The sequence below is a fragment of the Embiotoca jacksoni genome, unplaced genomic scaffold, assembly GCF_022577435.1.
Source record: "Embiotoca jacksoni isolate LCO1_2020_lvr unplaced genomic scaffold, fEmbJac1.0.p SCAF_9, whole genome shotgun sequence".
NCBI classification, from domain to species: Eukaryota; Metazoa; Chordata; class Actinopteri; family Embiotocidae; genus Embiotoca; species Embiotoca jacksoni.
The window spans coordinates 61,902-86,862 of NW_027185447.1; the positions used below are offsets into that span (position 1 = coordinate 61,902).

Here is a 24,961-nt window from a genome sequence, read left to right on the forward strand (position 1 = left end):
CTGGATCTGTGATTTCCTGTGTCTTTGTCCACCTATGCTTTTAGCTGCCATGCAGTTATAATTATTCTTATGGTCATAAGGTTAATATTGTAACGTTGTCAGTAGGGTTTTTTGGCCCCACTTCCATCAATTCGTCTGCGTGGCATCGGCGACAGCAGACTCTATCAAATGTAGGCAATCAAGTTAACAGTCTAAGCTCAAGACTTCCAGCTACAGTCGTGTTAGAATATTCTACATCACCTCCTGGTATTTTATTGAGTAGTAAATTTGTATATTGAGTTGTTGAAAGGTTGAGTTAATGTGTGGAAATTCCCCACCATATTACCTGGCAGCTGCAAGATCATGTACCATCCTAAGATGTGGCCTATGTACCTGTATAGTAAGTGGTGTTCACCGAATCTCTAATAAAGTCACACATTCATAATAGATAAAGTTGCTGGATGCCCTTCCTAACTTCGTAACACACACTCACCGGGTTACTGAAAAACTATTTAATGAAAACGCAGGAAGAAAAAATAAATATGATGTACATGTTAAGGCAACAAGGGTAAATAGTGTGACTGTAATATGACAATGATATAACAGAGCTAAACAAAGACACTTCACATATATATCTCAATACAATATACATCATTAAAAGTCATTAACATTCTCAAATTGAAAGAGACAATTTGAATCATCTTCAGTTACATATCCTCGAAAAACATTACATTTATATGGTATGTTAATTCATTTTGTGACATTGTCATTTGCTGATGTTTATTGAGGTCAGTTCATGAGGAAACTCTACAAGGTCAACCCCAAATTTGTCAGCACATACTGTAAGTGTAGTTTTCAGCTTGAAATGCAGCAGAGGTGCTAAATATCTTGGGGATCAGAAATGTACGATGTTTTGTAAATCTTTGTACCCGAATCTTGTTCAGGTGAGACACTACAGTTTATTTCTTCACAATGTTTCCCATTCACGTAAATGTTTAAAAAAAAAAAAAGCCTTTACAAATAGATGGTAAAAATGACTTCAGTACACATAAACACTGTATTGTAAATAGCTGCGTTTAAGGCAATGCATAAAATTTCAACCAGTGTTTTCTTTCCTAAAAAGAATACAAATCACACATTTTATTCAGAGACGGTTCCATCGTTGATCGGCTCTGGAGGGCCCTCAAGCAGATCAAACATATCATCGATGACCTGCCACAGACAGTTCTCCAGAGGAAAGTCATTGTCTACCAGATTGACCAGGAAGTAGTTGTCATGGATATACTTGATGATCATCCGTGAAGGTGACTCGTCTTCATAGAGTTTAGCCCACTGCTCAATCCACAAGGCGAAGGCCTCATCCTGAGAAAACATGGGGAAAAATATGTGCCAGGGATGTCAGATAAGGCTACATTTGTTTTGTGTAGTCCTAAAAAATGCTGAGCACCATGAAAACCAACCCAATAGCCGTGGCAGCTAATCAGGCCTTGGTAGGCGGTGTGGAGCTACTCAGAGCTGTAGGCTCCCTTAGCTGGTCTTCCTCCGCAGCCGAACAGCCAGGACTACAGGACGGTTGATTGGCAGTACGGAGGAAGCATAGGTGTGAAGCAAAAGCTCATGGTTCACCACCAACCCCTTCAATGTTTCTTATCAATTTTCCCCACTCAGTGACACACATGCTAAAAAAACAACTCTGGTCATTGGCAACTCTATTGGAAACATGGCCATGTTTATTAACACCCCTAAAGCATGATAGCCCAGAGTTGACGCCAGGAGGAAGAGTTTCAGTCTTACAGTGCATCCAGAAAGTATTCACAGCACTTCACTTTTTCCACATTTTGTTATGCTATAGCCTTATTCCAAAACTGATTGAATTAATTTTTTTTCCTCAAAATTGTACACACAATACCCCATAATGACAAAGTGAAAAAAAATTGTTTTAAATGTTTGCAAATCTATTAATAATAAAGAATGAAAATATAACGTACATAATTATTCACAGCCTTTGCTCAATACTTTGTTGAAGCACTTTTGGCAGCAATTACAGCCTCAAATCTTTTTGAGTGTGATGCTACAAGTTTGGCACACCTATTCTTGGGCAGTTTCTCCCATTCTTCTTTGCAGGACCTCTCAAGCTCCATCAGGTTGGATGGGGAGCATCGGTGCTCAGCCATTTTCAGATCTCTCCAGAGATGTTCAATTGGGTTCAAGTCTGGGCTCTGGCTCGGCAACTCAAGGACATTCACAGAGTTGTCCCGAAGCCACTCCTTTGTTATGTTGGCTGTGTGCTTAGGGTCGTTGTCCTGTTGGAAGATGAACCTTTGCCCCAGTCTGAGGTCCAGAGCGCTCTGGAGCAGGTTTTTATCAAGGATGTGTCTGTACATTGCTTCATTCATCTTTCCCTCCATCCTGACTAGTCTCCCAGTTCCTGCCGCTGAAAATCATCCCCACAGCATGATGCTGCCACCACCATGCTTCACCGTAGAGATGGTATTGGCCAGGTGATAAGCGGTGCCTGGTTTCCTCCAGACATGACGCTTTGCATTCAGGCCAAAGAGTTCAATCTTTGTTTCATCAGACCAGAGAATTTAGTTTCTCATGGTCTGAGAGTCCTTCAGGTGCCTTTTGGCAAACTCCAGGCGGGCTGTCATGTGCCTTTTACTGAGGAGTGGCTTCCGTCTGGCCACTCTACCATACAGGCCTGCTGGGTGGAGTGCTGCAGAGATGGTTGTCCTTCTGGAAGGTTCTCCTGTCTTCACAGACCAACGCTGGAGCTCTGTCAGAGTGACCATCGGGTTCTTGGTCACCTCCCTGACTAAGGCCCTTCTCCCCCGATCGCTCAGTTTGGCCGGGCAGCCAACTCTAGGAAGAGTCCTGGTGGTTCCAAACTTCTTCCATTTACGGATGATGGAGGCCACTGTGCTCATTGGGACCTTAACTGCTGCAGATATTTTTCTGTACCCTTCCCAAGATCTGTGCCTCGGACGTCTACAGACAATTCCTTGGACTTCATGAGATGCACTGTCAACTGTGGGACCTTATATAGACGGGTGTGTGCCTTTCCAAATCATGTCCAATCAACTGAATTTACCACAGGTAGACTCCAATCAAGTTGTAGAAACATCTTAAGGATAATCAGTGGAAACAGGATGCACCTGAGCTCAATTTTGAGTGTAATGGCAAAGGCTGTGAATACTTATGTACATGTGATTTTTTTTATTTTTAATAGATTTGCAAAAATTAAAAAAAAATACTTTTTTCACATTATCATTATGGGGTATTGTGTGTAGAATTTTGAGGGGAAAAATTTTTTAATTTAATCCATTTAGGAATAAGGCTGTAACATAACCAAATGTGGAAAAAGTGAAGCGCTGTGAATACTTTCCGGATGCACTGTACAAGCTCCTCAGCTCCTTTAGATATATCACTCGCCAAAACCTCCAATATTACATCGAGGTTGTGTCTCTTTCACGACCACCTAAATTGAAAGAAATCTACAAAAAATTTATAAAAATGTATCCTAGCAATTTAATGGATAAAAAAAACATGACAATCAAATGTGGGCTAATGAATATCAGATCTCTCTTGTGTAAATCTCTGTTAGTAAATGAGTTGACAACTGATCATCAAATTGATTCATGTTGTCGCACAGAAACCTGGCTGCAGTGGAAGAATATGTCAGTATTAATGAAAAAAATCCTCCCAGTCATATCATCACATTCCTCAAGATTCTGGCCGTGGAGAAGGAATGGCAGCAATCTTCCACTCAAGCTTATCAACTGACCTTAGACAAGACCCGTATTGTCATTTAGCACTATATAAATACAATTTAATTGAATTGAATTTTAATAGCATTTTGTTACTTCTTTCTATTTATCCCATCAACCACGTGTGCCTTATTGTACTGGCACCAATTTCTTGATCAGGGCCTTTATTTATCGGAGCAAGTAAGGAACGCAACCTGACCAGAGCGAAACAAACTCAGTCCAACTGTCACAACGAAAAGTCAAAGCACTGAATGCAACCCAGTTTCCCAAAAAGTTGCGATGCTAGGTAAAATGTAATTACGAACAATGCAATGATTTGCAAAATCACATAAACCCATATTTAATTACAAATAGATCAAAGACAACATATTTAATGTTGACAGGAATTTGATTGTTTTATGAAAAATATATGCATTTTGATGCCAGCAACACAAATCTTGTTTTTACAACACTGTGTTTTATAACTGACACCAATTGCTGGATTTTTTTTTTTTGAAGGGAAAGGTTGTCCATTGTTGCCTGCGATAGAATCTCAGCTGCTCAACAGTTCGGGGTCTCCTTTGTTGTATTTTTCATTTTATGATGCACCAAATTTTTTAAATGGAACACAGATCTTGGCTGCAGACAAGCCAGTTTAGCACCTGGACTCTTCTACTATGGAGCCATAATGTGTGCAGAATGTGGTTTGGCATTGTTTTGCTTAAATTAAGCAAGGCCTTCCCTGAAAAAAGACATTGTCTGGGTGGCAGCGTATGTTGCTTCAAAGCCTGTATGTATCATTAAGCATTAATGGAACCTTACCAAATGTACAAACTACCCATGCCATGTGCACTAATGCACCCCTATACCAATACAGATGCTGGTTTTTTTTATTGTGCACTGATAAAAAGCTGGATGGTCCCTCTCCTCTTCAGCCAGGAGGATACAGTGTCTATGGTTTTCAAAAAAGAATCTTGAATTTTGATACTCAGTCCATCTTAAATGAGCTCTGGCCCAGAGAAGGCGGCAGTGTTTCTGGATCATGTTTATATATAGTTTCTTCTTTGCATGGTAGAGTTTTAACCAGCATCTGATGATGCAGCGATGAATTGTGTTCACAGACAATGGTTTTCGGAAATGCTTCTTAGTCTCGACTATGATTTCCACGACAGAATTGTGTCTGTTTTTAATGTAGTGCCGCCTGTGGGCCCCAAGAGCACAGCCATCCAATAATGGTTTTCATCCTTGTCACTTGTGTACAGCAATTTCGCTAGATTCTCTGAATCCTTTAATTAGATTATGTACTGTAGATGATAAAATCCCCAGATTCTTTGCAATTTTACATTAAAGAATATTATTTTTAAATTATTGCACTATTTTCTGAAGCAGTCTTTCACATAGTGGTGAACCACTCACCATCTTCACTGCTGTATCAGTTAACCTTATTAGTTGTGAGATGTTTGACAAGGTGTTCTTTTTAGCATGACACAACTTTTCCACTCTTTTGTTGCCATTGTCCCAACTTTGTGTTGCTTGCATCAAATTCAAAATAAGTATATCGTCGCTGTTGGATGAAAACCACGTACCTCCACTTTTGACGTTTTTGACTTTTACTATTAGAATGTGTGCATTCTTCTCTGTGTATTGTGAGCATCAATAATCTATTACATCACCCATTTAACATGTATCTCCATTGCATGTCAGAACTGTCCATCAAACTGCGTATCTCCCGCCTCAGGCACTACAGGTCACTTCCCTTTATTTGGGGATAGTGTCTGTGGAAGTCGGACTGCCAATTGCCACTTGTTGATTACAATACAGTCATCAAGGTAAAGTATCATTATAGGTTTATTGTTTGACAACTGTATTCAAGTTTGTGGTAACCAACATTTATTCATGAGTGTCATTTGTATGGATTACTTGACATTCTTTTCTTATTTACAACTCAATATTGATGGCTAATGGTAAGCGCTCGTTAGCTTCCTTGTAAATGCTGTCTCGATTCGTATAGTAATTAGATTGCTAATATTAGCTAGACATACTTTGGATACTTAGCAAACCTATTACAGCATCTGGGCTAAGTTTGTCATTTTCGTATTGAGTGGTGCCAACCTTAAATCTTTTTCAAAAGAGTTTTGATAACTTATATGTTAGATTACCGACTGAGATGTATTTATCAATGTCTGATGTCTACAATCAGTACATTAATTTGTTAACTGTTGAATGAACTGTTTTCTCATTTTCAGGAAAAGTATGTCTTTGACAGTAGAGGAGCTGTGTGCATTGGTGAATGTTAGGTACGATAGGGCAGTTGAGGCAAGGGCAAGGGTCAGCAGAGAGGAGGAAGGTTTGTGAAAAACTAGGATTAAGTCAGCCAGAGCAAAGGATGCAAACTCTTAAACATTGAATAATGTTAGTATTGCATCCAGTGCACTAAGTGTGTTCCTCTTTATATTTTCAAGAATCACTTGAAAGTGACCAGGTTGGTTCGGATTTTGTCCCGGATGGTTCTGAAAATGAAGGTATGTTATTAATGTTATTTTTTTCATATCATATTACTGTGATTGCAGCCAAAGGATAAAATGACACACACTGAGACACTGAGACACAGAGACACAGTAAGAGAACAACATCCATTTATCAGATATCTGTTTTCTCTGTGTTTCTTATAATTTTAACAAAGTAGGAGCTCAGGCTCAGATAGAATCACCTGCTCACCTGGTAAAGCTGTTGGTGGCACATCTTACTGGCATTGCACTACAGTGAGGCCAAAAACATCAACTCCAGCCAAGGGCTCAGTTTGATGTTGTCCACCACAGACACAAACACATAAAAAAAAAACCGCTTCAATGCTCACTCCACCACTGGAACTCCTTGCACAACAAGTATGAGCCACTGACTCAGAATGGAGTGTGTGATAACACTAAGTACTGTATGTGGAAACCAAGGAAGCTAATTACATTACCAGCAATGCAGTGGGAAAGAAAAGAAAAGCAAGAGAAAAAGCCCCCAAAAAACTGCTGGATAGAGAACCAGAAGAACCACTGTTAAAAGTCACACTGGAACCAGGCAATATTTTGATAGGGTACACCATAACCAACCATGTTAAAAATCGCAAAGATTGAAAATCTGTGCATGAAAACACAACTGTCAAGGAGATAACGGAGCTACTACCAGTTATCCTCTCAACTCATCCAAGAGGTCTGAGGGTTATTATCCACACAGGGTCTTTTGACATCCTGCGAAAGAGAACAGGCTCTGGGACTATGATATTTATTTTTCACGTTGCTGCTGAAAACACTATCAATCTCAAGATGTGTTCATCTCTGGACCAATTCCTACTTGCAAGAAGGGAAATTAATCATTCAGTTGACTCCTTATCCTGGAAACATGGCTAACATCAGCATGGCTCAGCCATGGGATACGTTTTATTGACAATTTTACCACTTTATGGAACTGTAAGGACCACTTTTAACCTGCTGGTGTATATCTAAACTTCACTGGATTCAGACTTCTCTGCGCAAACCTACTTCATGCCCCTGGAGGCCAGATTTGTTTTAGTTTTGTTTAGTGTTATGGTTACAGTTTATTTGTTATATTGAGCGTAAGTGTATTTTAACATAATTTTGTGATAGCTTTACTAAAAATGAAAGTTTTTATTTTATTCCTAATTGTGTGTAAATATAAAATAAATTTGAATATATTTTTTTGTACTGCATTAAATGTATTTTTAAATTAATACCAATATTGAATATATATAAATTAATTTCTCTTTATTTGGTTATCATTATGGGTTTGAATTATTCACAATGTAAAGATAGCCTATTGTTAAATGATTAACATGGTATCTAATATATTATAGCTTATTTACCTTAGACAGCATGAGAAAGTATTCTTTTGAATAGAGTGGTGTTTCACAAACCTCTCCTGAGTACCCCTTCTCATTCATACTTTAGATCACCGATTGATTATGCTAATTATAGTTTAAATATTTTGACAAAATGTCTTTTAGGCAAATGTGTTGAGTGGAAACATGTAGGGCAGCCTGACTATTGTCAGTTTACCTGCTGAGTGGGATATAAACAGGAGATCGATGCTTGTAACCAAGCAAATGTCATTGGAACCAGTTATTTAAAGAAATACGCATTTCCACTTTCCCTCAACAATCCACATAAGTCCAGTTAAAATATTTAGAAGAAGGAGATGCCATTCAGAGATGCATTGGTTACACTTGGCAACAATAATTCTTGATAATATTTTTTGATTTGCAACTTTTGACAAAATAGACTTTAAGCAAAACTTTCTGCACTAAGTGAAACTTGTTTGTACTTCCTCTAATATTGTGAGGGACTGGAGAGTCCTCCTTGTGAACAGATTAAAATATTTGTTTTAATTCAATCCCGTCTCTCAAATGCCTTACTTACTTAATTTATATCAAACATTAGTCTCCTATATTTTATTCATTTGAATTTTTTTTGAATATAATACTTGAAAAACACATTTTATTCCCAGAAAATAATAATGCAGCACTCTTAGACTACTAAAAATGTTTTTTTTTTAATACAATTTTGAAAACATTACTTACTCCAGCAACACCAGAGGTTTTCTAGTGCTTGTTTACAGTGGTGCTTAAAAGTTTGTGAGCCCTTCAGAATTATCAATATTTCTGCATAAATATAACCCAAAACATAAGAATGTGAACCTTGTCAGGGAAATGCAATTGTTAAGGCCAGACACACTCTTCTGATTCCCAGAAGTAGGTGGGGTAAAGGTCCTGTAAGGGCACCCTGACCTCATGAACTAGCTGTTCAAGATTGGTGTTGACTATACTTAGACTGGAGACAGCCCGGCTGAGTCCCAGTTAGGTAGTATAATTTCAGAGACACATTTCATGGCCTTATATGGAAGAGTGTAGTCCTTTATGACTGGGACTTTATGAGAGTTCGGCAGACCGTGCACTCTCTCCTAGAAAGGTCGCCTTTGACTTCTTCACTTCATCTCCACAAACCTTTGTTGTCAGTATTTGGCGTCACCCCCTTATGCAACAATAACTGCAATTACACAACGAGTAGTTCCGACCGAGAGATCTGATTAGTCAACTATACATTTAGAACATGCTCAAATCAGCATAACAGCACACCCAGCTATTCACTAGAAATACCACTCCACCTTCTTAATGGCAATATATAATTAGGGCACCGATGGTGCGAAAGCCCTATTGTTTTTCAAGTGATTATTATTATTTTTCTCCTCATAAATAAATTGACTATTTAGAGGCTTTATCATACTCAAAAACTCCTGAAAGTTGGCAATCACGTCTCGTAAGAAAAATTGCGTATTTTAGTGGAGTCGCGAGTGGCTGTGGCGGCCAAATTTACGTATATGCACCAAATTTGGTCGACGTGTATCACACCTAGACGTACAAAAAAGTTACATTGGACCATTACGTCAACTCAACAGGAGGTCTGCCATTTTGAATTTAGTTGCCATTTTTGGCGATTCACACATGTTGTACTTTAACAAACTCCTCCTAAGGATTTTGTTGGACTGACTTGAAAATTTTTCTGTGCACTCTTTAACATGTTTGGGATTAAAAATTGTTAAAATAATTAGTTTTCATCGATGGGTGTGACCGTGGTGTGGTGGCCATTTTGAGCGTCTCGCCCCGAAGACACCTGTGTGGTAATATTTGCTCATAGTCATAGCGCCTCCTGGTGGCAACTGGAAATTACACTTTTCATACTTTCACATGCTACGTTGAGCTGGTTGATCACATGAACAGGTCAGGTCAGAATAGCCTAAACATGTGGTTGATGATATATTGAGAATTTTGTTCGATTTTGTCAAAGTTTGACGTCTCGCCGTGACACACAAAGTAGATGTTTGAGATCATAGGATGCTTGAAACCTCATGAAACATGATACATACAGTGGTGTGAAAAAGTGTTTGCCCCCTTCCTGATTTCTTATTTTTTTGCATGTTTGTCACACTTAAATGTTTCAGATCATCAAACAAATTTAAATATTCATCAAAGATAACACAAGTAAACACAAAATGCAGTTTTTAAATGAAGGTTTTTATTATTAAGGGAGAAAAATAATCCAAACCCACATGGCCCTGTGTGAAAGTGTTTGCCCCCTAAACCTAATAACTGGTTGGGCCACCCTTAGCAGCTACAACTGCAATCAAGCCTTCGCGATAACTTGCGATGAGTCTTTTACAGCTGTGGAGGAATTTTGGCCCACTCATCTTTGCAGAGTTGGTGTAATTCAGCCACATTGGAGGGTTTTCCAGCACGAACTGCCTTTTTAAGGTCATGCCACAGCATCTCAATAGGATTTAGGTCAGGACTTTGACTAGGCCACTCCAAAGTCTTCATTTTGTTTTTCTTCAGCCATTCAGAGGTGGACTTGCTGGTGTGTTTTGGATCATTGTCCTGCTGCAGAACCCAAGTTGGCTTCAGCTTGAGGTCACGAACAGATGGCCGGACATTCTCCTTCAGGATTTTTTGGTAGACAGTAGAATTCATGGTTCCATTTATCACAGCAAGTCTTCCAGGTCCTGAAGCAGCAAAACAGCCCCAGACCATCACATTACCACCACCATATTTTACTGTTGGTATGATGTTCTTTTTATGAAATGCAGTGTTACTTTTATGCCAGATGTAATGGGACACACACCTTCAAAAAAGTTCAACTTTTGTCTCGTCAGTCCACAGAGTATTTTCCCAAAAGTCTTGGGGATCATCAAGATGTTTTCTGGCAAAAATGAGACGAGCCTTAATGTTCTTTTTGCTCAGCGGTGGTTTTCGTCTTGGAACTCAGCCATGCAGTCCATTTTTGCCCAGTCTCTTTCTTATGGTGGAGTCATGAACACTGACCTTAACTGAGGCAAGTGAGGCCTGCAGTTCTTTGGATGTTGTTGTGGGATCTTTTGTGACATCTCGGATGAGTCGTCGCTGCGCTCTTGGGGTAATTTTGGTCGGCCGGCCACTCCTGGGAAGGTTCACCACTGTTCCATGTTTTCTCCATTTGTGGATAATGGCTCTCACTGTGGTTCGCTGGAGTCCCAAAGCTTCAGAAATGGCTTTATAACCTTTTCCAGACTGATAGATCTCAGTTAATTTCTTTCTCATTTGTTTCTGAATTTCTTTGGATCTCGGCATGATGTCTAGCTTTTGAGGATCTTTTGGTCTACTCCACTTTGTCAGGCAGGTCCTATTTAAGTGATTTCTTGATTAAGAACAGGTGTGGCAGTAATCAGGCCTCGGTGTGGCTAGAGAAATTGAACTCAGGTGTGATAAACCACAGTTAAGTTATGTTTTAACAGGAGGGGGCAAACACTTTTTCACACAGGGCCATGTGGGTTTGGATTTTTTTTCTCCCTTAATAATAAAAACCTTCATTTAAAAACTGGATTTTGTGTTTACTTGTGTTATCTTTGACTAATATTTAAATTTGTTTGATGATCTGAAACATTTGTGACAGACATGCAAAAAAATTGGAAATCAGGAAGGGGGCAAACACTTTTTCACACCACTGTACAGCCGGCGTGGTGAGACAATACATCCGATGTGTTTTGCAAGTCGGCGTGGCCAAACAGCTCGCTTGCGCCCCCTAAACTGCAGCCCCGGCACCTAGTTTCAGCTACATGCACCAAAATTTTTGTATATGTTTATAACACCGAGATGTAAAAAAAAAAGTCTCTTGGCAGCATGACCTCAACTAAACAGGAATTCCGCCATTTTGAATTTAGTCGCCTTTTTTTGGCAATTCCCACGTGTTGTATTTTAACGAACTCCTACAGATTTTGACACACCGACCTGAAATTTTCTCTGTCCTATCTTAACACCTAGGAGATGAAAAGTTGTTAAAAGAATTTGTTTTTGTCGATCGGTGTGGATGTGGCGTGGTGGCCTTTTTGAGCGTCTCGCCATGAAACTACAAGTGACTGTAACTGTGCTGAAATCTTAAAAATACATGATGGAATCATTATATTTTTTAAGCACATATCTTACTTACAACCAGATTGTCTAAGCTAAGCAGTTTTGTGTTTCTATATGCTGTATTTATTCAGTTTGAGAAACGATTTCTAAAAAGCAATAAAGCAGACTAGAAATTGCCTCTGTTGCTAAGTTGCTGCTAAGGGTCGGTCTACTTCCTGAAACATTACATTAGTCTGCTGACACAACTGATTGTTTTCCAGTTCTTAGTCGTTCCCCATGTACTGCCATGGAATCGGTAGTCACAGAAACAAAAAGTTGTATATTTTGAGAGCGTATTGCCCCACAATATGAATACATTTGGATTACATATTTTATTTAGTTGCTGACTTGTATAATCGCAGTATTACACTCGAGGGTGTGCTCGATCCTGACCACATCACTGTCGTGCCAATAATGACGTCAAAGCATACCCTCTTGTTTAATATTGCTTAATTAAATGTTTCCAGTAACTGTTGATCAGTCCTGCATATATGCTTTGAGGAATTTTAGGCCATTCCTCTTCGTAGAATAGCTTTAACTCCAGGATGGTGAACTCCTCTCTTTAGGAACTTCACAACATTTCTATTGGATTGAGGTCAAGACTTTGACTTGACCATTCCAAAACATGGGGATGTTCTGATTTGGATTCTTGCCGTAGTTGCTTAGAAGTTAACCTGGGTTCCTTTGAGACCTCAGGGACTATTCCAAGCCTTGCTTTTGGAGCAATCTTTGCTGGTTGACCAGTACATCGGAGTGTAACAATGGTCTTAAATATGCTCTATTTCTACAACTATCCGCCTGACTGAATTAGCCGAATACAAACACTTTATAAACGTTTTTGTAACCTTTTCTAGGCAGATGAGCATGAACAATATCCTCAGAAATATTCTTTGTCAATGCCATAACACATAATCCTGTGTTGTGAACTTTAAAAGATCCCTGCTCTTTAAACTAACTAAACCAGGGGTGGGCAAACTATGGCCCGCGGGCCACATCCGGCCCGTTGGTCTTTTTAATCCGGCCCGCCGAAGATTGGTACAGAATTGCCCAAATCAAATCATATCATAATTATGACTGCATTCATTTGACCTTGTCCTGCATTACCTGGCGGTCCACCAGGTGGCGCACTAGGCGCAGTGATACATTGACTTGATTTTGCGGAGGCCGGGCTGCTCTCTGTTGTTACTCTGCTGCTGCTCTGACCCCATCTGCAACAATGAACGGGCCAAAGAAAAGAAAAGTCGACAGCGAGTGCCGAGTGTTTAATAAGGAATGGACGACTAAATACTTTTTCACTGAAGTCCGGTCGAAGGCTGTGTGTCTTATTTGCCAAGAAACCGTTACGGTTTTAAAGGAATACAACATCAGCCGTCACTTTTCCACCAAGCATGCTAATTGCGCTAACAACCAGTTAACGCAAAAACGGACGGCGACCGCTCAGAGGTCGGCAGATAGTTTGCAGGCTCAGCAAAACACCTTTATCTGACAAACTGCCATCCAAGAATCAAGCACGAAGGCAAGTTATTTGCTGGCATTCAAATTAGCAAAGACCAGCAAGCCTTTCTCCGAAGGGGAGTTTCTCAAAGAGTGCATGGTAGAGACAGCAGGTGTCTTGTGTCCTGAGAGCAAGAACAAATTTGAAAAAATGAGCTTATCAGGCAGAACAGTGACTCGGCGTGTTGAGCTAATTGACGAAGACTTGGCTAGCAAGCTAAACAAAAAAGCGGAGTCATTTACATTATATTCCTTGGCACTGGACGAAAGTAATGACATAAAGGACACCGCTCAGCTTTTAATTTTTATCGGAGGGATTAATGACAATTTTGAGATAACAGAGGAGTTTTTGGCCGTGGACTCCCTGAAGGGCAAAACGCGGGGAGAGGACTTGTATGACGGCGTGTCGGGGGTCATCGAGAGGCTCCAGCTACCTTGGACTCCGCTCGCCAACGTTACCACAGACGGATCGCCAAATGTGACTTGAAAAAACGTCGGGTTGCTCAAAAGAATCCAGGAGAGGGCGAAAGAGGACAACCCTGAGCAGGAGGTCATTTTCTTACACTGCATAATCCACCAGGAAGCACTGTGTAAATCCGTACTGCAGCTTGACCACGTAGTGAAGCCAGTTGTAGAAGTGGTTAACTTTATTGGAGCGAGGGGACTTCACCATCGTCAGTTTATTAAGCTTCTTGAAGAAAATGACGCTGATCACCAGGACTTGCTTTACCACTCCAACGTCCGCTGGTTAAGTTTGGGGAAAGTATGTCAACGAGTGTTGGAGCTCAAACAGGAGATTGTCTCATTTTTGGAGCTACCTGAGAAAGCTGACGATTTTCCTGAGCTGAGTGACACAGATCGTCTTTGTGATTTAGCTTTTGCTGTGGACGTGCTGACACACATGAATGAGCTGAACGTGAAGCTACAAGGGAAAGACCAGTTTGTCCATGAAATGTACACAAACATCAGAGCCTTCAAAACCAAGCTAGCTTTATTCTCAAAGCAAATGTCAAACAAGTCATTTGCTCATTTCCCCACGCTGGCTACGCTGAAAGAGGCCCCTCGACATGTGAAAAAATACAGGAAATCACTGGACAACCTGCACGGAGAATTCTGCCATCGGTTCTCTGATTTTGGAAAAATTGACAAGTCACTTCAGCTGGTGTCGTGTCCCTTCACACAAGACCCTGAAACGGCGCCACAGGAGTTGCAGTTGGAACTGATTGATCTCCAATGTGACACCGTCTTAAAGGAGAAGTTCAACCCTCTTAAACTGGATGAGTTTTATGCTTCATTAAGCGCAGCCAAATTTCCAAACATCCAGAAGATGGCACAGAAGATGCTGGTGTTGTTTGGCTCTACGTACGTGTGTGAACAGACTTTTAGTGTGATGAACACCAACAAAGCACCTCACAGATCCCAGTTGAGTGATGAACACCTCAGATCTGTTCTGAGAATTGCCACAACAAAACTAACACCAGACTTCGATGCACTAGCAAAGAAGGGTGATCAAGAACACTGTTCCCACTAAAAGTGAATGTAAGTATTAACACTGTAATGCCTTTTTTATGTTTATGTTTGATATGTATGCATCTGGTGCTGGCCCGGCCCGTCTGTCAAATTTTAAAAGTCAATGTGAGCCAAAAAGTTTGCCCACCCCTGAACTAAACAGTGCCCACTCGCACCTGATTATAATACCATTAATGTCACCTTCAAATTAACTGTTCATTTTGGATGAAATTCTAAAAGGGTTCAAAAAAGTTTAAATAAACACTGTATGCATGTGGGTTCATTATAAAAATCATATTCAAGCTATGTATTAATTTTGCCATTATATTTTTGACTATAAATAACATTTACCTAAATTACTTAATTGTTTTGATTGTAAACACAAAGCCTGCAAATAAAAAGTCTTGACTTTAACACTCCAATTACATGGTAGCAGAATAAGGTTGAACATTCATGAATTCATGCAAAACAGAACAATATCTATCTTACCTTCCAGGACATGAAGCTGACTGGGTCCACTACAGTAGGCTGAACGATCTCCCTGCCAGGGAAGATCCCCCATGTCACAGCATTGGGCTGCATTTCAGGTGCGTTGGTCAAGTTACGGCCCTGCCCACAAAATATTTATTATGACATCTGAATCATATATATTCACACACAAACAATGAATGACCGGTCCTTCTTGTTCAAACTTACATGCACATTAACAATATGGTAGTTGACACGAGGTTCATACTTCTTCAGTACTTTAAGGAGAGCAGTAACATTCTCACTGGAGGTGAAAAACTCAAGATAGGCCTGTATTTTAAACAAAGAGAAGATCATAGCATATCCCCAAATGAGACAAATACAGCACGCTCCCTAACCACTTCATCCAAAGGTACAAACAAGACCAATAGTGTTTTTACCTTCTGAAAAACATAGCCCCCTGCAGGCCCCCAGCCTACTACAGGGTCTGCGGAGGGTTTGCCATTGATGTTGGGCTGAGAGTTGATGGTGAGGACACCTCGTCTGTTCACTTTCTCTAGCTCATCCTTCAGCAGGTTGGTCTCTGGGGCCAGAGGCTCATCATTCCACGGCAAACACATCACCTATTTGAAGATGAAACCATAGCCTGCTATCAGCATGATATGAAGTCATATATTTGATGACAGTTAAACGCAACACAATAATTGCTATAACAGACAGTTATCCTAGCCAGCATAAAGACTGGAACTATGGGGAAACAGGGTTCTGTCCAAAGATAAATAAAATAGCTACCAAAACTTTTAAAACTCATGACTTACTTGATATACGATTTCAGCTTTTCAACAGTTCAGGGTGTCCTTTGTTGTATTTTTTATTTCATGTTTCACCAAAAGTTTTCAATGGGTGACAGGTCTGGATTGTGAACAGGCCAGTTTAGCACCCGGAGTATTCTACTACGAAGCCATGTTTTTGTAACACGTGAAGAATGCGGTTTGCCAATATTTCGCTGAAATAAGCACGTCCCTTCCTGAAAAAATATGTTGTCTGGGTAGCATATGTTGCTCCAAAATCTGTATATATTGTTCAGCATTAATGGTGCCTTCCCATATGTCATGCCTCTATTCATATAGATGAATAGATATATAAATCAGGGTTCGACATAACCAATGGACCGAAGAAAGTTTATGGCAAGGTAGCCAGTCACTTGCCTGTTGTCCATGTTCTACAAATCTTTAAAGCCGTCACCGGTTAAAAGACCCAGGGGACTGTACAATTAACAAGCAGATATTTTGGATTTATGGCAAATCGTTATTTGAGAGTGACCTAACACCTATCTACATAAATGTATATATGTATATTTCATTTGTTTATCTTTTTTTTTTTCGTACTAGCTCCTGTGGTAAGCTGTAATAATTATTTTAAATAACAAACTGAGGTTCAGGAGATTTAAACAGAGATTTATCAGAGGAGCAAAGAACCAAGTCCAATTCGGAGCTAAAGTTGCGTAAAAGATCAATGTGCCTTTGGAATTGTCACTTTTTTCCCTGCTACCTGTTTTGGAAGTGGTGGGGGGTGGGTTGGGTTGTTGGGAATGTTGAACAGCTAAGAGTTCAATCTTTGTTAAAAATGTATGTATGTGCAGTATGTATAATTATCTTTTTTACCTTCCCAATTTTGTTTTCTTTTTCCCCCTTCCCATCCGCTTCATTTGCTTTTTCGTGGATGCCAAGATATCGTGTAAATACATATCCTTTACAAAAATAGAACACAGACAGATATATGAAGGGACTCTCTAAGACTGATGAAGAAAGCGTGATACAGTTTGTCACCTGGAATTGTAGGGACTTGAATAGAACTGGGAAACTGGGAAACATACTAGCTCACCTTAAAAAGCTTAGGGAAGATGTTTGTCTTTCTGCATCTCAAAAACCAATCTCATAAACAACAACACAAAAATTGGGTAGGACACGTGTTATATTCATTCTAAGTTTAACTCCAAATCATGTGGAACTGCTATTTATAATTAATAAACATATCCCTTTCACCCCATCTGAAATCATTTCGGACTCAAATGGTAGGTATATTATTGTAACTGGGAAAATCTATAATATACCAGTAACACTAGCAAATATCTATGCCCCTAACTATGATGATGAGAATTTCATCAGCTCAGTGCTAGCACCCCTACCTAACCTCCTAAGTCAACCAAATTGATCCACAACTTTTTATAATGCTAATATAAAAGAGATATAGGATATATTTTGAGATATAGAAACCCAACTCAGCCAAAATACTCTTTATCCCTATATAGATAGCTAGATAGATAGCTAGATAGCTAGATAGATAGATAGATAGATAGATAGATAGATAGATAGATAGATAGATAGATATAGCTACAGACTCACTTTAGGGAAGCACACAGGAGAACAACAAACATGAGAAGCGCAAGCTGCCTATGGTTCATTATTTTTTTTGTTTTGTATTTAGTGTTCCATCTTATCTACCTTCTGTCCACTCTGGTTTGGTTTGGCTGTGATGTAGCAGGTGAAGACCTCATAGACACACTCTTCATTCATCAGCTCCTCACCCCACATCTCCAGCAGTGCATCTTTCGATGATTTGCTTTTTAAGTAGAACAGGTAGTAGTCGTTTAACTCGCCAAAAGCTGGAGATGAGGAGTTTCCCCTAAAGACAAAAGCAGAACTCACCATTTTACAAGGGTATACATAACTCTTCACACAAAGTAATTTACCTTTTCATCACTTCTGCACAAGATAATATGCATCAATAATGAAACTGATAAAGAGATATTGTGATGTGAATTGTCATGTGTCTGTTTAGTTTATGTGTAATCGAGCCTACCATCTACCATTGGGGAACTCATCCCAGTCCTGAGTTCTGTAGATGTAGCTCTTAGGCCTGGAAGCCCAAAAGATGGGTCGGACATCTTCCACCTTCCGTTTGGGATGGGCACTCACTGCCCAAGGAAGAGGACGCCTGGAACAAAAACACAAGCTCTAAAAAAAACTTAACATCTTTCAGTCATAATACCAGGCAAGTGAAGAGCAGGTGCCTATTCCACAAATCAAGTTTAACTTGATCAGGATCTTTTTGAGAGACCTGAGGCCTGTACTACGGAGCAGAAATTGTAGTTGGCAAGGTTACTTCAGGTTTTTAACAATAGGTATTCAATATGACGAAGGTGGTTCACTTCTTACCGCAATTCATCACTGTGGTAACTTATGCTGCAGGTTAAGTTCGAGATATAGGATTAAAATGTTTAAAAACACCACTTACTGCCCAAACAATTCTCTCAAAAAATGTCGTCGCATATTATAGAAGATCGAGTGGAGCCCGATGCTCAGGTAGTGAGAGAGCCTCTGCAGGAGGCAATGTTCAAAGATCACAAACCTCTGGCTTTCCACAGGGATATTATGAGACATATTTAATTTCATAGTTTTTATACTGATTGATATCAGTATATCACCCATGGCTTCCTTCGGCTATGGAAGGTCCAACGCCAGTCTCTGCCCTATTACATTCTAGCACAATAGTCGTGGCAGGAATCTTTCTCCTTATTCGCATGAGCCCCTATAATGGAAAATAACCAAACAGCTCTTACGGTCTTACAAAAGTTTTGTACATGGACATGTTTAATAGTGTTGAATCATCTCTTCTTTTAACAACAATCTGTAAAAGTTTGGGAAGTGAAGAGACCAGTTGCTCAAGTTTTGAAAGTGAAATGTTGTCCCATTCTTTCCCGATGTAGGATTTCAGCTGCTTTACAATTCGGGGTATCATTTGTCTTATTTTTCATGTCATGATGTGCCAAACCTTTTTGATGGGTAACGGGTCCGAACTGCAGGCCGGCAAATTTAGCACCCAGACTCTTCTACTACAGACCCCTGTTGTTGTAATACATGGCATTGTATGCTGCTCCAAAACCTACGCATTCACTCCATTGACAATTTTTTGCTGGCACATCCTTCCATTATTTGGCAGCTATAGCTTATGCAGATAATGGGCTTAATTTCTTCATATATTTCTAAGATTATAGTTTGCTCTTTCGTTTGTAAAATATGCTGCTCTGTTGCCAGTACACTTGTCCATGTTTGTAGTTGGTCATAGGCTGCCCACATATGAGCAATATGTGACATGTAACACAAGAGGAGAAAAGCAGCTGGAAAAAGAGTGGTGACTAAATTGTTTCAGTGTTTGACTATAAAACCTCTGGTGCTTTATAAACAGCAGGTGGCTCAGTCCTTCAGCTAAAGATGAGGATGAGGAATGACGCTTGAGTTGAAAAACACACTCAAAATTATCTACAGGCCTGGCTGAACAAATTAAAAAGCTTTATTCTCTCAAACACCGGCAGTCAGGCTTAGAGGACTGAGATTTTCAGCACTACCTACCAGAGTCTGCAGGGCTGCTTCAGCCTGTACTGACTGGCAGGTTTTCACCAACAGTTTGTCGTAACTTCTTACATCCAATAGTGTGAGACTATGCTGATACCAACAAAGACTTTTAAACTCTTCCCAAATGATAACCCATGGCTCACAGCTCAACTCAAAAGAGCACTTCAAGCCAAGCAGAGAGCCTTCATACATGTATGTATGTATGTACTGTATGTATGTATGTATATGTGTGTGTGTGTGTGTGTGTGTGTGTGTGTGTGTGTGTGTGTGTGTGTGTGTGTGTGTGTGTGTGTGTGTGATTGTACAATTTGGTAGATGTTATTCTCATTTTATATAAATATTATAAGTTTATGTTGGAAGCATATTAATCCTTTTTCTAGTACGTTTCAAGAAGAAATCTTGAAATTACCCAGCATATGAACAGTATATTGTTGACTAAAAGGAAACTGATTAAATTGCATTTGTTTACTAAAACTCCTCGACTACTTCGCACTTCAGCGAATAGCATAAATGTGTTTGTTTGACTTACCTGGGGTCTTCAATCCACATTCCCAGTTGTCGGAGCACCTCCATTGGCGCTACCTCTCGATTCAGTGTGTAGAAGTGGAGGCCTGGTACCTTGCCACTGTCCAGCAGCACACGACACATCTCTACTGCCTGTTGGATTCCATAGTTACGGATAGCAGCATCATTGTCTTTGATGGGTTCGATGACTTTGGTGATCTCTTCTGGTACCTCAAGCTTTGACAGCTTGACAAGCTGACGCAGAGACTGGTAGCCCTGGAGATGAACAGGATAAAGTAGCTTTATTCCTGTGTACAATATAAACTATTCCCATTTCTTTAGGCTACACACACACTGGTTAGCTGCAGATAAGGATTTGGCTTCACTACATCTTCAGTTTATGAAGCATTTAAAAGCATGAGTGAATATTTTTTGTGGATTCAAATGAATTCAATTAAAAAAAAAATGTATACAGTGCCAAATGAAAACACAAGTTATCTCAATGCACTTAACATAGTTAAGTCCATACAAAACAACCATACAACACTATAGAGAGGAACCAAACAAGTCTCACATGAGCAATACCAAGATGAAAAACAAATTCCCTTTTAATGTGGAAAAAATACTCCAACAGTCAGAAAAAAAACCTCACATTTAAAAGGAAGGTGAAACCTCCAAGGGAATCAAGCTCAAAGGTTGGCAATCATCTGCCTTGACTGGTTGGGGTAATAAGAGGAAGGGGACCCCTACACAACTCAAGCCAAGTATCACCAAGCATGTCAGACCTGAAGCTACTCAAACCCAGGGGAAGCACCCCGCTGTCTTTTGAAACTCCATCTTCACCAAAAACAGTCAAAAGACCAAAAGACCAAAGATTCCGGTAGAATTTTATACGCTGAAAGGATTGATATACGGTGATGATTGGCTGTGTCTAACAAGAAAGTGGACATCTTTTCTCGCCACCCTTTGACATTTTCCTCTTCTGTCTTCAGATGATCTTGATTTTCCTAGAACTCCCTGGATGTGTATACACACCAACAATTTTTGGACTTGGGGACTGTTACAGTGTTTTATCCAAAAATGTCACTTAAACTGGAAAAAACAACATGAAGACAGAGTGTGGTACATGCTGACTGGCAGTCTGAAGCATCAGGACATTTCCCGGTGGCCTGCAAAAGCATGGCAAAGGCATGGTAAAGGCATGACCCGCCAGTCCAAGCAGCATGGGTCTTGCCTTCAACATCCAAGGAAAGCACGATGGTACACGGCTGATGTTAGTCATCAAAAACAATGTCATTATGTCGCTCTGCTCACACAACAGGAACCATAAACTCTTTCTACCGCTCTACCATAACATTTAAGACAAGTCACCTGGCTAAATGAATGATCAGGAGAAAAGGAAAGGAGCAGAGGCAGAATATAAAAAGACAAAGGTGCCACAGATGTAGCTAAATGCTGCAAAATAAGTGACATGTTCACCATTAAAGGACCAGGTTAGTCAAAAAACTTTTATAATAAACTTACACAGTTGTAGCTTCAATTTCAGTGAATGTGTGTTTGTGTGTCACGTTTTTTTAATGTTAAGTTTCATGCTTGAATATAAAGATAGTCATTGAAAATTTGAGCTAATTCTGTATCTCAGTCAAAATGTAGGTAAACTATTTTGTGTGTTGCTTGTACCTTTTTATGTCCTCTGATTGGTGTATTCCTCGAGAACTTTTGAGGGTGCACTGATTGCAATAACATACCAACTCAGTATCCAGAGTGGCAACTTCTTGATCAGTCCCAAGGTTTTGCATTTTGTAATCTGGACAATTTTCCTCACAGATGAACAAAGTGGCCATTTGTACAACTAGTCTGCTACACCTGACAGTTAGCCTACAGAATTAGCGACCTAGTGTTCAGCGTGAACAAAGTTGCCTGGTTAAATTCCTGGCCTGAATTATTGTCTCAGTCCGCCCCTGGTGTGTGGTATCACCAACAGAGGGAGCCAAGAGAGCCAGTGTTTTTAGCCAAATATGTGACTCCTGGTCATATTTTCACATCATTTTGTGGGCAGATTAAATTTAAAATGAAAAATGTGCTCAATAATATTATTGAGCACATTATATATTCTCCTTGTGTGACAAAACGGAAAAAAAAAATGAGGTAATGAGGAACATATTTACTAATAAAAAATATTACTACTGCAAATGTAGGGCAATCAGCTACATTTTGATTAGTTAATAATTTCCCCATTGTGGGATTAATAAAAGTCAAAATAATAGTTCAAAAAAAGAAAGTGAACAAAAACACAACCAAAGGTGATGGCCAGAACAACAATAACATATACAAACCCGAACTAGAAATGCAAGCAATTAAAACTAGGTCAAAGCCAACAATATTAAAAGTAAAAATGAATATTGTTGTGAAGTGGAAGCTTCTCATGAGGATCAAGACACGTTTTGTTCAAATGGAACACTTTACTGTCCAAACTGCAGTATTACGAACACAGTGAAAAGAATGCGCTTTGCACCTGACATCTTGTTCATCTACCATCTCACATTAATGACAAGAAGCCACAGAGCATGTTACTTCCTGGCACTTCAAAATAAAAGCACTTCCTGTTGACGCTTTTCACAGTAAAACTAAATTATTTTTTTACTTCCCACATTTACAGCCAAACAATCTAAACAGTGTTCTTTAACATTTTTTATATAAACTGTTAATCAAAGCAACATGAACAATATTATTTATGTTATCTTTACCAAACAATTCAAAACAAATATAACAAGGTTTCAAAATTGTTTCTTTAAGTTTTAGGACTGGGTGACTGGTTTTCTTGGAGCGTTTCCCAGTGAGCCCATTGGTAATCAACCTGTATTTTTTTTTTTTTTTTTATGACAATAATAACAGTATTCCTGTTCCTAGAAGAAGCAGTTTGTTACCTGAATGGGGAAGATTCCAGGTAGGATGGGACACAAGATACCAATTGCCCTGCAGTCATCCAGAAACTTTAGGAAAGTGTCTGCCCTGAAAAACAGTTGGGTGATGACAAAGTCTGCTCCAGCATCCACCTTCTCCTTTAGGTGCCTGAGATCCTCTTCATAGCTCTCTGCCTCAGGATGACCTGTGGGGTACCCTGGACACGCATACACAAATTTGAATTAGTAAAATATAATTCAAGTGGAGTTCCATTAAAACTATCTACTCATGATCTGGAGGTGGAGAACATACCAGCAACACAAATGTCAAAGTAGTCATCAAACTCTGATCGAATATGTTTTACAAGGTCAATGGCATAGTTGAAGCCTCCTTCTTCATCCTCCCAGTCTGCTCCCACTGGGTCTGTGGACATATCAGATTATTACACCTCATCTGGCAAATAAATCTACAAACAAATGAGCAGGATCAGAGTCATTCCCATGAAGTGTTTTATGAGGAGAGAATGTGCATCAGAGACTTTTATAGGCAGAGCTGGCAAACTTATGGTTTAGCCCTATACTAACTTGAATATGAATAAAATAATCCAATCATGCTGTTTTTTTTCTGCTATGTTAACAAACAGAATGGATCTGATAGTGAAGTGTGTCATTTCGTAAGAGTTGTGATGGTTTTAATTTAATTTATCCACCATCTATCTACCATTTTACAGCCTCAACAGCAGTGACGGGGAAGGCTACAGCAGAGCCAAGAAGTTACCCACATGTTGACAGAGTTTTATAATTATTCTAACAAGCAGAGGGGGAAGACAAACATGCTACACTGCAGGTATAAATTTACCAAATCTTGTCTCTCTCCAGTTTGTTCTGTAGGTAGCACCTATGGCGTAAAGTAGAAATTGTAGCTATGTTGTTCTCACTTTACACAGATCCATGTTATTTCAGTCGGTGGCAGGTGGAGAGCGAGTTGAAGAACAATTGAAGAGCTAGCCTGTTGCGTTAGCTCTGCCTACTACCTTAAGTGGAACAATCACTGGATAATGGAAACTAACTGTGCTTTGCTTTTGATTTTTTCTGAGAATGCCGCCAACAACACCCAGCTTGCCAAGTTTGAAATACTGAAATGCAAAGCTTTAATCAGTGGGCCACAGGCTCAATAACCATTATGTTACCTCATTCGGCAACAGTTAGTGACTTAACCAACATTTGTTTTAATAAAAATAAAAATCTTCATCTCCAATCTTCTCTTTAAACAACAGTTTTCTACTCTTTATACTCTGGGTAAAGTTACAGTTATCACAAAGGAGTGCAAATGTCCCCTCTCCTACCTCCTCTTAGTGCCATGATGTTTTTGAGGCCCAGGTGCTTTGCTTTGGCCAAGTAGGAAGAAATCTTCTCTTTGGTTTGGTTGAAGCAGGTCAGGTGGAGGATGCTCTCCAGGCCACAATAGTTAACTGCTGTGCTAGCAATCATCATGGATGAGGTTTCCTTGTCTGAGCCTGGGTCCCCTGCTGGGTGCCAGGTAATATCAATGAAAAGGGGCCCTCCGGAACCCATACGGTCAAATCTGTAGAAAAATGACATGCTCAAAAGACATGGTCCCGGTGTTGTTTGGTAGGAATATAGACAATTCTCAAGTGGTTCACAAAAATACTATGTTGATTTACCTTGACACTAATCTTGTCCTTTCAGTAACCCTCTATTTTAGAACTTCAGCTGTATTAAAATGGGTCACAATAACTAAGCTCTGTAATGTTTCGCCATAAGGATTATAAAAAAACATCTTGGAGGACCTAGTTTGCTGCCAAAGTATGTAGCAATTGTGCTAAGACCTATCCATCCAGCCATACCCACTTTATCTTCAACATGGTAGGGATGGAAGGGAGGCTGTAGCTCAGTTGGTAGAGTGGGTTGACCACTAATCGGAAGGTTGGTGGTTCA

The 24,961-nt window shown here is 39.7% G+C and overlaps 1 protein-coding gene and 1 pseudogene across 1 annotated transcript in view; one reads left to right on the plus strand and one right to left on the minus strand.

The window, feature by feature from the left end:
• Nucleotides 1–476: 476 nt before the first annotated feature.
• mthfr (methylenetetrahydrofolate reductase (NAD(P)H)) overlaps nt 477–24,961 on the minus strand; it is a 32,976-nt gene continuing 8,491 nt past the window's right edge. Inside the window, exons 3-12 of the mRNA XM_069141313.1 lie at nt 24,349–24,587; nt 23,316–23,426; nt 23,027–23,220; nt 20,125–20,375; nt 18,043–18,177; nt 17,685–17,865; nt 15,621–15,803; nt 15,409–15,510; nt 15,202–15,321; nt 477–1,341 (exon numbers count right to left, since the gene is read on the minus strand). Coding sequence (XP_068997414.1) covers nt 1,120–1,341; nt 15,202–15,321; nt 15,409–15,510; nt 15,621–15,803; nt 17,685–17,865; nt 18,043–18,177; nt 20,125–20,375; nt 23,027–23,220; nt 23,316–23,426; nt 24,349–24,587 — 1,738 coding nt within the window. The 3' untranslated portion in view covers nt 477–1,119. The remainder of the gene's footprint in view (nt 1,342–15,201; nt 15,322–15,408; nt 15,511–15,620; nt 15,804–17,684; nt 17,866–18,042; nt 18,178–20,124; nt 20,376–23,026; nt 23,221–23,315; nt 23,427–24,348; nt 24,588–24,961) is intronic.
• Nucleotides 1,428–15,169, plus strand: LOC138193512 (general transcription factor II-I repeat domain-containing protein 2A-like; annotated as a pseudogene).